Consider the following 17,312-nt stretch of genomic DNA (forward strand, 5'->3'; position numbering starts at 1 on the left):
TATTGAGCCACTTTGGGGTGTTTTGGAGAAGCGAGTCAGGAAACGTTTTCCTCCACCAGCATCACGTAGTGACCTGGCCACTATCCTGCAAGAAGGATGGCTTAAAATCCCTCTGACCACTGTGCAGGACTTGTATATGTCATTTCCAAGACGAATTGACGCTGTATTGGCCGCAAAAGGAGGCCCTACACCATACTAATAAATTATTGTGGTCTAAAACCAGGTGTTTCAGTTATTTTGTCCAACCCCTGTATATATATATATATATATATACTATATACATATATACATACATGGAATGAAACTGATATATATGGAATAAAAACCAATATATATGGAATGAAACTGATTTATATGGAATGAAAATCGATATATGTGGAATGAAACTGATATATATGGAATGAAAACCAAAATTACTCTATCAATGAAATCCCATTCCATATGAATGAAGAATGCCTTTATTTGTCATATATACATATGCACATGTACAGTACAATGTTATTATTTGTCTGCGTATCCCAGTTTGTTTGGAAGCTGGGGTCAGAGCACAGGGTCAGCCATTGCACGACACTCTTGGAGCAGACAGTGTTAAGGGCCTTGCTCAAAGACCCAACAGTGGCTGCTGGCAGAGGCTGGATTTGAACTGTGAATCTTCAGATTGATAGCCCAAAGCTCTACCAGCTAGGCTACTCTATCCTATGTGACCCAGAGAGCTGAAACAATTATGTAACAATTTATTGTAAATACTCCAGATTTATGATTTAGATGTAGTACAAAAAAACTGGTTAATCCATTTCTAATACAGACTCTAGCTTATAGATGATAGAACTATTTTATAGTATTAATTATGTCCCAACCAAAACCAATTTTAGACAACTTTGGAAGAAAGCCTACAAAGGCACTACTAAAAACTCAGATGTTAATCAGTCCTCCAAAGAATTAAATAGACAACAAATAGTGAAAAATCAGCATTGTTGCTCCTGCATGTTTAATTCATAAAAAATTCATAACAACACCAAAATAAGCAGTGATTTGAGCACACTTGATGAATCACTTCAGGTGCTTGCGGCACATTTACATATCATTACATTTCCTTCATTTACATTAAATCTGCATTAATTAATTAAACTGCAATTATTAAATAGTATTAAAACAGGTTACAGTCAACAGAAATGAAGGGAGAACAGAGGAATTTCTGCAAAGATACACTTTTTGGTAGCCTCAGACATTGCATTGAAAACACATGATTTTTTAGAATAAAAAAAGTGGTTTGCAGCACTTACTGTTGGTAATAAAATAATGTAATTGTATAAAGTGTTGACCCCCTTCCCAACATCTTTTATTTTTGCACATTTGTCACACTTAAATGTTTCAAGTAATCAAACTACTTTTAATATTAAGCAAAGATAATCAATGTAAATGCAAAATATTTTTAACTGATGATTTCATTTATTAAAGGAAAATGCTGTCTAGCCCTTCCTGGCCCAATGTGAAAAAGTAATTGCCATCTCAACTACTAAATCAATCAGTTAACCAAATACAATTGGGTTACAGTTGAGTTGAATTTTACCTGCTACAACCAGGCATGATTACTGCCAGATCTGCCATAACCAAAGCATCAATAAAATAGAACCTGTCTTGCAGAAGGCAAGAAGGTCTTGCACTTCAAAGAGATTCAAATACAGATGTACTACAAAGTCAATTAAATTTATCAGTCTGGAAATAGTTACAAAGTAATTTCTAGGGCTATAGGACTCCAGTGAACCACAGTGACAGCCATTATGCACAAATGGAGAAAACATGGAACAGTGGTGAACCTTCTCAGGAGTAACTGGCCTTCAAAAGTTTACCAAGAACCTCAATAAACATCAAAGAACTGCAGGCCTCACTTGCTTCAGTTAAGGTCAATGCACATAATTCCACAATATGGTAACTTGTACACAGTGTACACAATGGCAAAAATGCCATCTATAGGAGGGTGGCAAGGTGCAAACCACTGTTGATTCAAAAGAACAAAAGGCTTGTCTCACCATTAAAAAAAAAAAAACATCTTAATGACCACCTAGACTTTTGGTATAATACTGTGTGGATACTTTTTAAACTTTTAAAACCGGATTTAGCACCATCTGATTTCCACCTTTCTGGATGCTTAAAAAGCTTTAAGGGGAAGAAGATTTTCATGTGATGATGATGTGAGAGCAGTGGTGCATCAGTGGCTACGCGCTCAACCAGAAAAATTTTTTGCTGATGGCATTAAAAAGTTGGTACGACTCTGAAAAAAATGCATCGGGAGGTAACTATGTAGAAAAGTGATGTCATTTGTTTTTGAAATTATAAATAAATTAAATAAAAAATATTATCAATCCCATATGGTTTTATTAATTACAAAACAATGACTCTGAATTCAATATTAGTTTTTGGCCCTGCCCTTTACACACAGAGATTTCTCCCAATTCTGTAAATCCTTTAATTATGTTACGAAATTTAGATGCTTAAATGCTTACATTACTTGCAATTGTGTGTTGAAAAGCATTGTTGTTAAACTATTGGACTATGTCCTTGACCTGTTTTTTTACAAAGTGTCAAACCTCAGCTCATCCTTCCTTGTAAATGACTGAGCATTTTATTTGCATTTTACATTTAAAGCATTTTATACACATGCTGGGTTGTTTTTTCTACCCCAAACACTGGGTTGAGGCAGTTGGGTTACCTTGCTGGGTTATTTCTCACTCAAATAACCCAAATGTTAGGTTATTTTCTCAACCCAGCACTTGGATTACCAAAGATATCACATATTACAGTAAGATATTACTGTAAGATATCAGCAGTTAATTAGTATAATGTTTTTCATAAGTCTCCACCGTTTTTCATGGATTTTGGCGGATTTTGAAATATGTTTTGATACTGTAGCAATCTGGCAACCCAAGTAACGGCACATAAATGGCAGTTTGGAGATTTGCTGCTGCTGCAGCATATTTGAGGTAAGGTAAAATATGAATTTTTTTTGTGCAGTTTTTAATTTAAACAAATTCATACTCTCAGTTCTTCTTCGTATTTGTATATACCATTAAACAGTGTCATAAATGTAGTTATGTTAAAAAAATTTAAACAAATTTAACGGAATAGTAGATTCAGTTTCAAAGGGGAAAGTTCAAATCCTAAAATAGATAAAAAAAGCAACATCATGCTGCATTTCAACTGAAAAAGGCAATGATAAAACATTTGTCACACATAAGTTATGTCCTATTATGAGTGGTGGTAATGGCTTTTTCTCAGCACAATCCATTAAAACTAATGGATTCATTATATATGACTATGAAGGATGCGCTGACATCCGCAAAAGCCCCATATCGCCTGAAGATGTTTATGGAAGAAATGTAGCCAAGCACATGATTGACTGGCCTGTTCCCACGATTTAAAAGTGTGTCCTTGGATGCACTTCATGATTTATAATTGTTGCAGAATGTGTTTTTAGTGTTATCTTATAGTTATGGACTTACAGGAGGGCCTCCGAGAATGTAGAGTGAGGAGCCTTTCAATGCCAGAAACTTGTAGCTTTGAACCTGGTTGGCTTCCCTTCTGTGAAGGTGCTCACACACCCAACCCATATGGATGATCTGTGCAGAGAAACATTCGCAAAGCTGAAAATCGATTGCCCTCAAACTGCAGAGAGGATTTTTCACACCAGTGCACTGAAAACACATTAATTTTTCTAAACCAGCAATCTGGGTTTCTATTGAGTGAATATGCAACATCACATCAAATCTGCAATGTATATTAAAGATACAGAAGCTCACATAATTGTGTCAATTAAACTAAACGTGATTTTTTTTTTAAAATAGGCACATCACATCCCTTTCACCCTAAACAGTCTAGATTTTAATGCCAATAACGCATAACAGTATTTTTGTCCTAACATAAAAACTTAGCAAGGTAGGCTTTAGGAACAAGTCCAATGGGTATAAACATGTACACTTTTTTATAGAAACACTATATGGCCAAAAGTATGTGGACACCAGACAAGGACCCTGTTTAAAAATACATATACAGTTGTACCTTGAAACTCAACGTCAATTGGTTCTGGGACTGGTGCTGTGTTTAAAAGGCATTGCGTTTCAAGGTATTTTTTCCCATAAGGATGTATGGGAAACCTGTTAATGCGTTCCATGGTCCCGTGGACTTGCATATATTTTATGCATATGTAAAATAATGGGGTTGTTTTTGACACTTACACAAAAAATAACACAAGTATAATATAGAAACACTGAAATGAAAAGCTGATTCTTACAATTTCTCAGAACCTCGAGCTGTAACACAAATTTAAAAGTGAAACAGTGAGGAAAATCCAGCTAAACACAGATATGTGAACGCTTTCAGAGTGAATCTGATGGTTATTCCACACAAATGCAGATTCGTCTCATATGCACACTTTGATGACATATTACCGCACCGCTCAAGCCAAGTGCTGAAAAAAGCAACTGTTCATTGTTAATTTGAAATTAAATAAATACGTTTTTAAACAAACTGAACATGTTGAGTTTAAGGGAAACATTAAGTCTAAGGGTACAAATTTCCCGAAGAAGGGTATTGAGTTTTAAAGATTTTGAGTTTAGGGGACGGTGAGTTACAAGGTACCACTGTAGTACTGTTAAAGATAACAATTTCCATCCCAAAACATATGAATTAATATTGAGTTGTCCACACACTTTGTTCCCACACCATCCTCCATTCATCTGGGAAGACATTTTATGAGATAGAGAGTGTGTCTGTAAGAATTGTATGTCTATTCAAAAGTGCATTTGTGAAGCCAGGCACTAACAAATGAAGATAGATAAAAGTCAGGCTAGCAATCAACATTTCAATTTCAATAATGTCGGGGTTCTATGCAGTCATCACACTGTTTAGATGGACTTTGTGCCAGGCACACATACATGCTGGAACATTTCCTAAACTGGTGTCACAAAGTTGGAACCATATAACTTATTTTCAATAATATAAGTAGTATTATACACCGGCGCTATGATGGTGCAGCAATAAATTACGCTAGCCCACTACTGCTGGGATACATGGATGAAATCCACAGTGGTGCTATCTGCTAGTTGGATGTCGAAATACAGACATGATTGTCTATGTCTGATGGGGGAATGGTTGAGGCCCCAAGATGGATTGGCAGCCTGTACGAGGTGTGTTACTGCATGGCAGTAAGTGATTCCTGGGAAGGCGTACACACAATTACCCTTACCAAAATAAAAATGTTTTTTTCCCCAGGCTGCCTTTATTAAAATAAGCCTGCAAATGCAGACCCATAAAACAGGTCACATGCTGAGTACAATGACTGACAGAGAAATAGTATTGAAATTGTAACAAAAAAGCTTATTCCAATGGATCTGCCATTCATTATATATACTTGCAAGAATCTAATCTTGTATTAACACTTATTTTTAAAGCTTTTAATGTTTTCAGTATTTAAACAGGATTATACATTTCCAACAAATCCATAAAAACGTTATATTTTCAGGCTAACAACATTTAAACAAATTTAAGGTGTCAACATACACACAGTAAATACACCGATCAGACATAACATTATGACCACCTCCTTGTTTCTACACTCACTGTCCATTTTATCAGCTCCACTTACCATATAGAAGCACTTTGTAGTTCTACAATTACTGACTGTAGTCCATCTGTTTCTCTGCATGCTTTGTTAGCCCCCTTTCATGTTGTTCTTCAATAGTCAGGACTCTCCCAGGACCACTACAGAGCAGGTATTATTTGGGTGGTGGGTCATTCTCAGCACTGCAGTGACACTGACATGGTGGTGGTGTGTTAGTGTGTGTTGTGCTGGTATGAGTGGATCAGACAAAGCAGAGTTTTTAAACACCTCACTGTCACTGCTGGACTAAGAATAGTCCACCAACCAAAAATATCCAGCCAACAGCGCCCCGTGGGCAGCATCCTGTGACCACTGATGAAGGTCTCAAAGATGATCAACTCAAACGGCAGCAATAGATGAGCGATCGTCCCTGACTTTACATCTACAACGTGGAACAACTAGGTTGAAGTGTCTAATAGAGTGGACAGTGAGTGGACACAGTATTTGAAAACTCCAGCAATGCTGCTGTGTCTGATCCACTCATACAAGCACAACACACACTAACACACCACCACCATGTCAGTGTCACTGCAGTGCTGAGAATGATCCACCACCTAAATAATACCTGCTCTGTGGGGGTCCTGTGTGGGTCCTGACCATTAAAGAACAGAGTGAAAGCAGGAAAAAAAAGTTGGACACACTTGGCCAACTTAATATTAAGTGGATTTGAGGGGATGAGCGAGTTGCCCCAGAGGTGGCATGAAACAGGCCCCATGTTTGGACCCATGCTGGTGCATTGCCGTCCCCAGAGTTTTCTTTCTTTACTTTTTTTCTGAGAACTGGGTTGTCACTGGCACTCTGAGCAGTTTGCCACTATGTTTTTAGCCACAGTATTGCTCTACATTGGTTAATCATTCTGCAAATTGGGTTCATATTCAGTTCATGCAGGTGTGGAGCTACAGCTGGTGCCTCAGTAGTACTTGTCGCATTTTGCAAATATGTTATGCACACACAGTGTGTTTAAGATCTACCCACAAATGTTCAAACTCAAAAGACTATAAGTGCTTTTCAAAATGCTTGAGCGTGTTTTTTTTAAGTGCTAAAGCCAGCTTTTGATAGCTTCACTTGCTTGGAGGTCACTTTTTATTCCAGAATTTGCTGTTATTTCAAAAAAACATGTTTAAAGGTATTGCTGCCACACAACTCCAAACATAATAAACTGCTCAAAAAGGAATAGAACACATAAATCACACAAAATATGTAAATGAATGAACGATTCAAGTTGAAAATCTTTCTAGTATTAGTTGTGTAATTTGTTGAGAACAAAATTACGTAATAACGGTCGATGGTAACCAAAACCATTGAGGCCTGGATTCAAAATCATAGTAAAAACATTGAAATCACAGGCAAATACATTTGCATCTAATTCATCACAGCAACAATAATATGATTTAGGAGTGTGTACATCCTCCACATGCCTGTAAGCACTTCTAACAACATCTGGGCATGCTTCTGATGGATGGTGTCCCAGGGGATCTTCTCCCAAACCTGTATCGGGGCATCAGTTAGCTCCTGGGTAGTCTGTGGCACTACTTGGCAGTGTCTGATGCACTGATACATAACAACCATGAGGATTGGATTCAGGTCTGGGTAACAACAGTCAATTGCATCAATGCCTTTATGATCCAGGAACTGCCTACACACTCTGGCCACATGAGGCAGGGCACTGTCCTGCACCAGGAATAATGCAGGACCCACTGTAACAGTGTAAGGTCTGACCATGGCTCTGAGGATTTGTTCCCGTTACCTAACAACAGTCAGGGTACCGTTGGCTATCATGTTGAGGTTTGTGCAACAGGTTGAAGATATCGCCTGCAACCAGTAGTGACGAGCACTAGCAGAATTTAAAACAAGAGAACGTCAGGAAGGATAAAGAGAGAGAGAGAGTAATTGTCTGAAGACTGTCACCTGGAAAACCATTTCCTTTTTGGGGGATGTCTTGCTGTTGCCTCTCCAGTGCCCCTGTTGTTGCTTTAATTTGAACCAAAGCAGGTGAAATTGATTTATAATCGCTTATGCTTCCTAACGGGCCACATTAATCTCTGAAGTTTAATGGACTCGGTGTCATACTGTGATGGTTAAATGTTCCCATTTTGTGAGCAGTGTAACTTCATCCCCATGCTGTTCCTTGTTTCTTCAGTCAAACTTTTGGTGACTGTGGCCAGTAAACATATTTTCTCAGACCAAGGCAGTAGTTCCCAATTCTTCAGACACTGACTTTTGTGATGAGGTTACAGGTAAGGTTTCTTTTGATGATTCCATGCAGATCATGTGTGTGCAAGCAACACTACACAGAATAAAGGTGTCCCACCACTTAAACCTTTCTGCAGGTCTTTAACTGTCATACGGTGATTCTGTTTTGCCTTTCAGGTCAGTATACTAGCACTTACTGGGAGTTTTTGTTCTCTTTCAGATCATGCCTTGGCATCCAGTTTCCCCTTGATTACTGGGTTGATGGTTGGATTAGATAATTAGTTTCCAGTTGAAACATATAAAGTGAGGTACTTACACTTATCAGCCATAACATTAAAACCACCTCCTTGTTTCTACACTCACTGTTCATTTTATCAGCTCCACTTACCATATAGAAGCATTTTGTAGTTCTAATATTACTGACTGTAGTCCATCTGTTTCTCTACATACCTTTTTAGCCTGCTTTCACCCTGTTCTTTAATGGTCAGGACCACCACAGGATGACCACAGAGCAGGTATTATTTAGGTGTTTGGATCATTCTCAGCACTGCAGTGACACTGACATGGTGGTGGTGTGTTAGTGTGTGTTGTGCTGGTATGAGTGGATCAGACACAGCAGAGCTGCTGGAGTTTTTAAATACCATGTCCACTCACTGTCCACTTTATTAGACACTCCTACCTAGTTGGTCCACCTTGTAGATGTAAAGTCAGAGATGATCGCTCATCTATTGCTGCTGTTTAAGTTGGTCATCTTATAGACCTTCATCAGTGGTCACAGGATGTTGCCCACGGGACCCTGTTGACCGGATATATTTAGTTGATGGTCTATTCTCAGTCTAGCAGTGACAGTGAGGTGTTTAAAAACTGCAGCAGCATTGCTGTGTCTTATCCACTCATACCAGTACAACACACACTAACACACCACCACCATGTCAGTGTCACTGCAGTGCTGAGAATGATCCAACGCCTAAATAATACCTGCTCTGTGGTGGTCCTGTGGGGGTCCTGACCATTGAAGAACAGCATGAAAGGGGGCTAACAAAGCATGCAGAGAAACAGATGGACTAGTCAGTAATTGTAGAACTACAAAGTGCTTCTATATGGTAAATGGAGCTAATAAAATGGACAGTGAGTGTAGAAACAAGGAGGTGGTTTTAATGTTTAATGGCTGATCTGTGTATATCCAATGGAATGCCTACAGTCAAGTGCACATCCTGCTTACCTTCTGCATCTGTTAATAGTCTAGGCTATCTGAGCCAATTTAAACTGAATGCAGAACTGTGTTTGTTGTGTTGATGTCTGATCAATTCGGTCTCCACAATTTAAACTTCTGTGCTTATGGTAGTGGCATGTAAAGTGTGTTTACTACTATGCTGGGTCAAACACACTGTGATCCAGTTATTCTTTGTGATATGTCACCATCCAAATCCATTAGGCAGCAGTAAGGGATGCTTTAGCCGCTGCTGTTGTTTTGACGTCCTTTTGGGAACCCAGCTTTGCTTCTTTGCTTCAGGGGCTTGTATTTTTTTTTTTTCTCCAAACGTAGTTTTGGCAATTGTGGCCCAATATTTTAATACATTTATCTATAGTCCACAGCACTTGTTTCCAAATAGCCTGTGGCATATCAGGATGTTGTTTTACATTTCTTAGACATTGACTTTTGTAATAAGGTCTGAGCTGCTTTAGCTGCTGCTGCATGTTGGTTGCTGTTTTCTCTTGGGAGCCTTTTTTTCTTTAGGGTTTTGAGTTCTTCTGTGCTGGCAATCAACTGACAGGACTTTATTTATTTATTACTTTTTGCTTGGGCTTTAGATTCATGTTTCATGCTTTAGATTCATGATATTTGGATTTTGTGTTCGTTAATTTTATTCTGATTGATTTAAAGTAAGACAAATATACTCAAGTATTTTCTATTTTTAGTTAGCCAATATGCTAGAGAAATGATTGACCTTGCTAACATCATTTTCTTTTTTAGAAGATGCTAAGTAGCCTAAATACCGGGTGAGTCAAAATTATGTTAACACTTGAATGACAGAAACCATTTATTCACAAAACATACACAAATCAGCCATAACAGTAAAACCACCTCCTTGTTTCTGCATATTGTCCATTTTATCAGCTCCACTTACCATATAGAAGCACTTTGTAGTTCTACAATTACTGACTGTAGTCCATCTGTTTCTCTGCATGCTTTGTTAGCCCTCTTTCATGCTGTTCTTCAATGGTCAGGACTTTCCCAGGACCACTACAGAGTAGGTATTATTTGGGTGGTGGATCACTCTCAGCACTGCAGTGACACTGACATGGTGGTGGTGTGTTAGTGTGTGTTGTGCTAGTATGAGTGGATCAGACACAGCAGCGCTGCTGGAGTTTTTAAACACCTCACTGTCACTGCTGGACTGAGAATAGTCCACCAACCAAAAATATCCAGCCAACAGCGCCCCGTGGGCAGCGTCCTGTGACCACTGATGAAGGTCTAGAAGATGACCAACTCAAACAGCAGCAATAGATGAGTGATCTACAAGGTGGACCAACTAGGTAGGAGTGTCTAATAAAGTGGACAGTGAGTGGACACGTTATTTAAAAACTCCAGCAGCGCTGCTGTGTCTTATCCACTCATACCAGCACAACACACACTAACACACCACCACCATGTCAGTGTCACTGCAGTGCTGAGAATGATCCAACACCCAAATAATACTTGCTCTGTGGGGGTCCTGACCATTAAAGAACAGGGTGAAAGCAGGATAAAAAGATATGTAGATATGTAGAGAAACAGATGGACTACAGTCAGTAATTGTAGAACTTCAAAGTGCTTCTATTTGATAAGTGGAGCTGATAAAATGGACAGTGAGTGCAGAAACAAGGAGATGGTTTTAATTTTATGGCTGATCAGTGTACTTAATATGTGTAAGATGATTTACAGGACAGTCTCAACCTGTTCGCCATCATGTTCAACACACAAAAAACAGAGAGCAACAGTACCAGCCCGGACACACATTTCGCGGGGAACAGTTCCATTAGTGTGAACATAATTTTGACTCACCTGGTATCAGGGCTGGCTATGATTGGTGGAGGGTTTTTCTATATCCTTGGGTGATAAACTATTAGCAAAAGTTAACTTAAACTTGAGTGTGTGCACATATGCTTGTTAATATTGCCTTTTTATGCTTTATTACCAGTTGTGCCCTCCTTTCTAATGAATAAGGTTTACCATAATCTCAGTTTTTAGGTGGTTATTGTATGTGAGATATACAAATGTTTTTTAACTTTGTATTCCTGAACAGGCGGTATGGTGGTTAAGTGGGTAGCATTGTGGCCTCACAACAAGAAGGTCTTGGGTTCGATCCCCAGGTGGGGCGATCCAGGTCCGTTCTGTGAGGAGTTTGCCTGTTCTCTCCGTGTCTGTGTGGGTTTCCTCTGGGAGCTCCGGTTTCCTCCCACAGTCCAAAAACATGCAGTCAGGTTAACTGGAGACACTGAATTGCCCTATAGGTGAATGGGTGTGTGTATGTGTTCCTGAACCTGTACTGGTAAACCTGTGCCTGTTCAAGCGCTGCCTGTTGGGACAAAAATAGACTTCATTACAATACAAATAGCAGGCAAACAAATAATTTAGTAAATATCTAATAGTAGCATAATTAGTTGATTTATCAAGATTGATAATCCTAATTATGATCATCACATTAATTTCCTAAATATATTTGCTAATTCAACCCATGAACAACTTCTCACCATCAAGTTTTTCATTGATTACAAGATTAACAGCTCTAGAAAATGTGAAGCTTGGGGGGGGGGTAAAGTACTATGGCTGCTGTTGGGGTAGTTTAATAATGTGAATAATTTATTGATTATTTGTTTAATTATTGATTATTTATTACTCACCTTCTATGATGTTGCACAAATAATTTTGCTCTATGAATGAAAATGCATGAGCAGTGGGGCCGCTCAGGTGGTGCAGCGTTAAAACACGCTAGCACACCAGAGCTGACATTTCGAACTCGTCAGACTGGCCTGTTGTTAATACAGGGTGGGAAGCCGGATAGAGACCTCATAACGGATGCAATTATGCGAGGAATAATGTGGACAGGGTGTGGCTCTCCGTACACAAAGCTTATCTGCATATGTACTTTCCTCGTGCAGGTGAAAAGATGCTGTTGGCTACTGCACGTGTGTTGGAGAGGTCGTGTGTCAGTCTCGGTCAGCATTGGTAGAGAGCAAGCATAATGCAATCGGGTAATTGGATACGACTAAATTTGGAGGAAAACTCCAAAAAAATAAATTAATTCATGAACAGTGGCACAATTCAGAAGTATTTTTAGCAGTTTAGGTAAGTGCTCCTTACTAATGGTTAAAACAGAATGCAAACAATGAATAATAATAATAGTTATGTGCTTGTGGGTGTCCTGTGAGGGGGGCACCAGGTGTACCCACACACCTGCAAGATGTTACAAGGAATAAATCTGTAGGATAACCAGTAACTGTGACATACTTGACCAAGGTAGAACAGCAAGGACTAAAGAAGCAAGGACTAAAACTGGAGATAAACACAAAACTTGATCTAACCAGTGGAATGTAAGGAGAGAAAAAAACAAAAAAAACAACAGCCCACGCGAGTCATCGAGTCCAACAGTCCGGCAAAGGTCTGGCAAATAGAAAGAGACATACAAACAAGCAGGTGACAAGATAAGAACCAGCACCGAGTCACTTATAAAGGGGCACCCTCAGCTAAAGTGAACCACGCTTCATCAGGCGCAGAATGTTTTTAAAGTGCAAATTAAAGAGAAAGACAGTTTCAGTTAATCTGCACCTCCATGACGTCTGCAGGCTAAAATGGGCTCGGCAGGTGCATAATAATATTAACAGAACTAAACACATAACAGCACTGGGCACATAATAACAGCACTAAACACATATTAACAGAACTTAACACATAACAGCACTGAACACACATGAAAGGAACACATTTGCTATTCATACATTCATTTTTGCTTTGTACATTCATGCACACTAATACACACTGCCTGGCCAAAAAAAAGGTCACCACCTGGATTTAACTAAGCAAATAGGTAAGAGCCTCCCATTGGATAATTACTGCATGGGTGATTATGTTTTAGCTGGCAACAAGTTATTTAACCCTAACTGATGCAGTGAGTAGCTTCTCATTTGTTAAACAACCATGTCGAAAGACACATCCTGTGGTCGTGGAAAAGATGTTAATCTGTTTCAGAAAGGTCAAATTATTGGCATGCATCAAGCAGAGAAAACATCTAAGGAGATTGCTGAAACTACTAAAATCGGGTTAAGAACTGTCCAACGCATTATTAAAAAGTGGAAGGACAGTGGGGAAACATCATCTTCGAGGAAGGAATGTGGTCAGAAAAAAATCTTAAATGATGGTGATCGGCGATCACTTAAACGTTTGGTGAAATCAAATAGTAGAAAAACTACAGTAGAACTCAGGGATATGTTTAATAGTGAAAGTAAGAGCATTTCCACACGCACAATGCGAAGGGAACTCAAGGGATTAGGACTAAACAGCTGTGTAGCCTTAAGAAAACCACTTGTCAGTGAGGCTAACCAGCTAAAACAGCTTCAATGTGCTAGGGAGAATAAATATTGGACTCTGGAGCAATGGAAGAAGGTCATGTGGTCTGATGAGTCCAGATTTACCCTGTTCCAGAGTGATGGGCACATCAGGGAAAGAAGAGAGGCGGCTGAAGTGATGCACCCATCATGCCGAGTGCCTACCGTACAAGCCTGTGGGGGCAGTGCTATGATCTGGGGTTGCTGCAGTTGGTCAGGTCTAGGTTCAGCAACGTTATGTGCCCAAAGAATGAGGTCAGTTGACTACCTGAATATACTGAACGACCAGGTTATTCCATCAATGGATTTTTTCTTCCCTGATGGCACGGGCATATTCCAAGATGACAATGCCAGGATTCATCAGGCTCAAATTGTGAAAGAGTGGTTCAGGGAGCATGAGGCCACCACAGAGTCCAGACCTGAACCCCATTGAGAATCTTTGGGATGTGCTGGAGAAGACTTTGCGCAGTGGTCCAAATCTCCCATCATCAATACAAGATCTTGGGGAAAAATTAATGCAACTCTGGACAGGAATAAATGTTGTGACATTGCAGAAGCTTGTGGAAACGATGCCACAGCGAATGCGTGCCGTAATCAAAGCTAAAGGTGGTCCAACCAAATATTACAGTGTGTGACCTTTTTTTTGGCCAGGCAGTGTATGAACATTTAAAAATGGTGACAATAATGACAAGTATGATAACAATTAAAAAACAAAGACATACCTGCTCATCAGGAGAATAGTACTTGTTTTCTTGTTTTATCTAAAATAAAATAATAAAAAAATAAATAGTGCATCTCATTTGTGCATTGCTTTGCGTTTGAAATGAAATAAACTAAATAGTCATTGTAAGTAATAGTATTTTTTTAAATGGCAGAAATATCTTTATTATGTACTACTTTGACTGAAATTCAGAATATACCATGACAGCACACTACATGTCATTATGTCCTCACAATTTAATGCAGTTAATTTATTTTTAAAATTAAAGAGACTGAAAAGGTTGTATGGAAGTAGCAGTGGCTTATCATTTGGCTATTTTACAAAATAATACAACCCCAAATCAGAAAAAGTTGGGACAGTATGTAAAATGCAAATAAAAAACTAAGAATAAAAATTAAAACACAGTGTTCCTTACATTTACTTTGACTTTTATTTGATTGCACACAGGATGAACCTGAGATATTTCATGTTTTGTCTGCTCAACTTCATTTCATTTGTTAATATACCTCAATTTCTGCATTTCAGGCCTGCATATTTCTCCCTCTACAGTGCATAATATCATTAAATGATTCAAGGAATCGAGAAGAATTTTAGTGTGTAAAGGCCAAGAGTGCAAGCTTAAGCTGAACGCCTGTGATCTATGATCCCTCAGACGACACTGCATCAAGAATCACCACTCAACAATAGCTGATATAACCACATGGGCAAGAGATTACTTTGGCAAACCTTTGTCAAGCACTACAATACAGAGTTACATACACAAATGCAGCAAAAAAAGAAGCCTTATGTTAACCATGTCCATAAGCGGCGTTAACCTCTCTGGGCTCTGAGGCATCTAGGATGAACCATCACACAGTGAAAACGTGTATTGTGGTCAGATGAATCAGCATTCCAGGTCTTTTTTGGAAAAAATGGATGCCATGTGCTCCGGACCAAAGACAAAAAGGACCATCCAGACTGTTATCAGCAAGTCCAAAAGCCAGGGTCTGTCATGTCATGGTATGGGGCTGTGTCAGTGTCCTTAGCAAAGGTAATTATACTTCTGTGATGGCAGCATTGATGCAGAAAAGTACATTGAGATCTTAGAGCAACATATGCTGCCTTCAAGACGTCATCTTTTCCAGGGACGTCCATGCATTTTTCAACAAGACAATGCAAAACCACATGCTGCACACATTACAAAGGCATGGCTGAGGAAGAAGAGGGTACGGGTACTGGACTGGCCTGCCTGCAGTCCTGACCTGTCCCCAATAGAGAATGTGTGGAGAATTTTGAAACAAAAAATGCGACAACGACGACCCCGTACTGTTGCACATCTTAAGACGTGTTTGCAGGAAGAATGGGACAAAATAAAAGCTGAAACACTAAATCACTTGGTCTCCTCGGTGCCAAAACATCTTTTAAGTCTGGTGAAAAGGAATGGCAACATTACAAAGTAGTAAATGCTACTGTTTTTTTTGGAATGTGTTGCAGGCCTGAAATGCTGGAATGGATGTTTATTAAAAAATGAAATGAAGTTGACTAGAAAAAACATAAAAATATCATCCTGTTTGCAATCAAATAAAAGTCAAAGTAAAGAAACTCTGTGTTTTTTTTTAATTATTTGCATTTTCCATGCTGTCCCAACTTTTTCTGAGTTGCAGTTGTATATACTGTAGGTATAAACACTGTTTAAGAATTAAGGGAATATTTAGTCATAACAGCTTTAACACCAAAAGTCAAATAAACTCCATTGATCAACCTGTCCATACAGAAAGCATACGCGATTATAAATCAATTTCACCTGCACTGGTGCAAATAAAAGTGACAACTGGTGCACTGGAGAGGCATCAGCAGGACAACCCCCAAAAAGGAAATGGTTTTGCAGGTGGTGGCCACAGACAAATACTCTCTACATATCCTTCCTGACTGATGCTTCTCTAGTTTTGCATTTTACTAGTATTCTCATCACTACTGATAGCATGAGGCGATGCCTGCAGCTCGTTCAGGTTGCATAGGTAGTCCAGCTCCTCCAGAATTAATAAGGTTTGCTGTGTCTCCCAGCACAGTCTCAAGAGCATAGAGGAGATATCAGGATTTAAATATGTGACTACAAGTCCTCCTCTTTACCCGGCCTTGTTTTTTGGTTGGTGAGTATCAGTGTTCAGAATTGACTGATAGCATATTGATGAAGCTGAAACACAGCCAAAGCTGGCTTTCCATTTAATGACGTCATCAAAAAAGAGCTTCTGGTCAGGCTGACTAAATAACAGCCTGCCAACCTCCTGAAACTGCCAATGACTAGTAAAGCATCATTCAATCTATTTATGGGTTATAGGTCACCAGAATAAAAGTCAGAGTTCCGTTTGCCACTCTCACATACAATCATGACTTAATTGAACATTTAGCAATCAAGCTCTGGATCCATAATTAGCTGACGTAATGGTAGTAATTGCGTGTAAGCCAGGCAGCTGTGTGGCAGTAAATCAGAACATGTTTGAGCTCAGCTATAGAAAAGGCCCACTAGATCATCAGCTCTCTAATTAAAACACAGCACAGGAAATGAGATCATTAGGCAATATTCTTTTACCATTTCAGTGCTCTGTTTTGAATCTTGCAACAGGGGAATTTGGCACAAGGATACGAAGATGAGTAAACAAGGTAGAAAATTGGGTTTATACACAATTGTATTATTAAGACTGCATATCATTAGTGAAACTGTTGGTGTTTATTCTACCTGGTTAAATTAAATGTGTGAATAATGACTAATAGAATGTAGAAACCCTTTTTAATTGGTGTGTTTGGCGAATCCAGCCACATTATTTTCGAGGATGCGTAAAAATCGAGCATGTACAGTCAAGCCGGAAAATCTGCACACTGCTTTAACCTTCTCCACACTTTATTACGTTACAGACTCATTCTATAATAGACTGAGTTCTTTTTTTGCCTCAAACATCTGCACACCATCACCAATAATTACGAAGTGAAAACAGGGTTTAGAAAATATGCAATTTTATTTTACTGACAAAAATGGTTTATTTAGGGGTTCCATATCTGTACACACCCTTAGCCTAATACTTGGTTGATGCACCTTTGGCAGCAATTACAGCTTCAAGGCATCTTGGGAAAGAAGCTACGAGCTTGGCACACTTGTTTCTGGACATTTTTGCCCATTCT

At 39.0% G+C, this 17,312-nt stretch overlaps 1 protein-coding gene across 2 annotated transcripts in view; it reads right to left on the bottom strand.

The window, feature by feature from the left end:
- sntg2 (syntrophin, gamma 2) overlaps positions 1-17,312 on the bottom strand; it is a 122,562-nt gene that overhangs the window by 24,346 nt on the left and 80,904 nt on the right. Inside the window, exons 11-12 of one of the 2 annotated variants that reach the window (XM_063007234.1) lie at positions 14,158-14,196; positions 3,501-3,617 (exon numbers count right to left, since the gene is read on the bottom strand). In XM_063007234.1, the coding sequence (XP_062863304.1) occupies positions 3,501-3,617; positions 14,158-14,196 (156 nt within the window). The remainder of the gene's footprint in view (positions 1-3,500; positions 3,618-14,157; positions 14,197-17,312) is intronic. The other variant, XM_063007235.1, reaches the window with a different exon arrangement.

Source organism: Trichomycterus rosablanca, chromosome 13 (assembly GCF_030014385.1).
Source record: "Trichomycterus rosablanca isolate fTriRos1 chromosome 13, fTriRos1.hap1, whole genome shotgun sequence".
Lineage (NCBI taxonomy): Eukaryota > Metazoa > Chordata > Actinopteri > Siluriformes > Trichomycteridae > Trichomycterus > Trichomycterus rosablanca.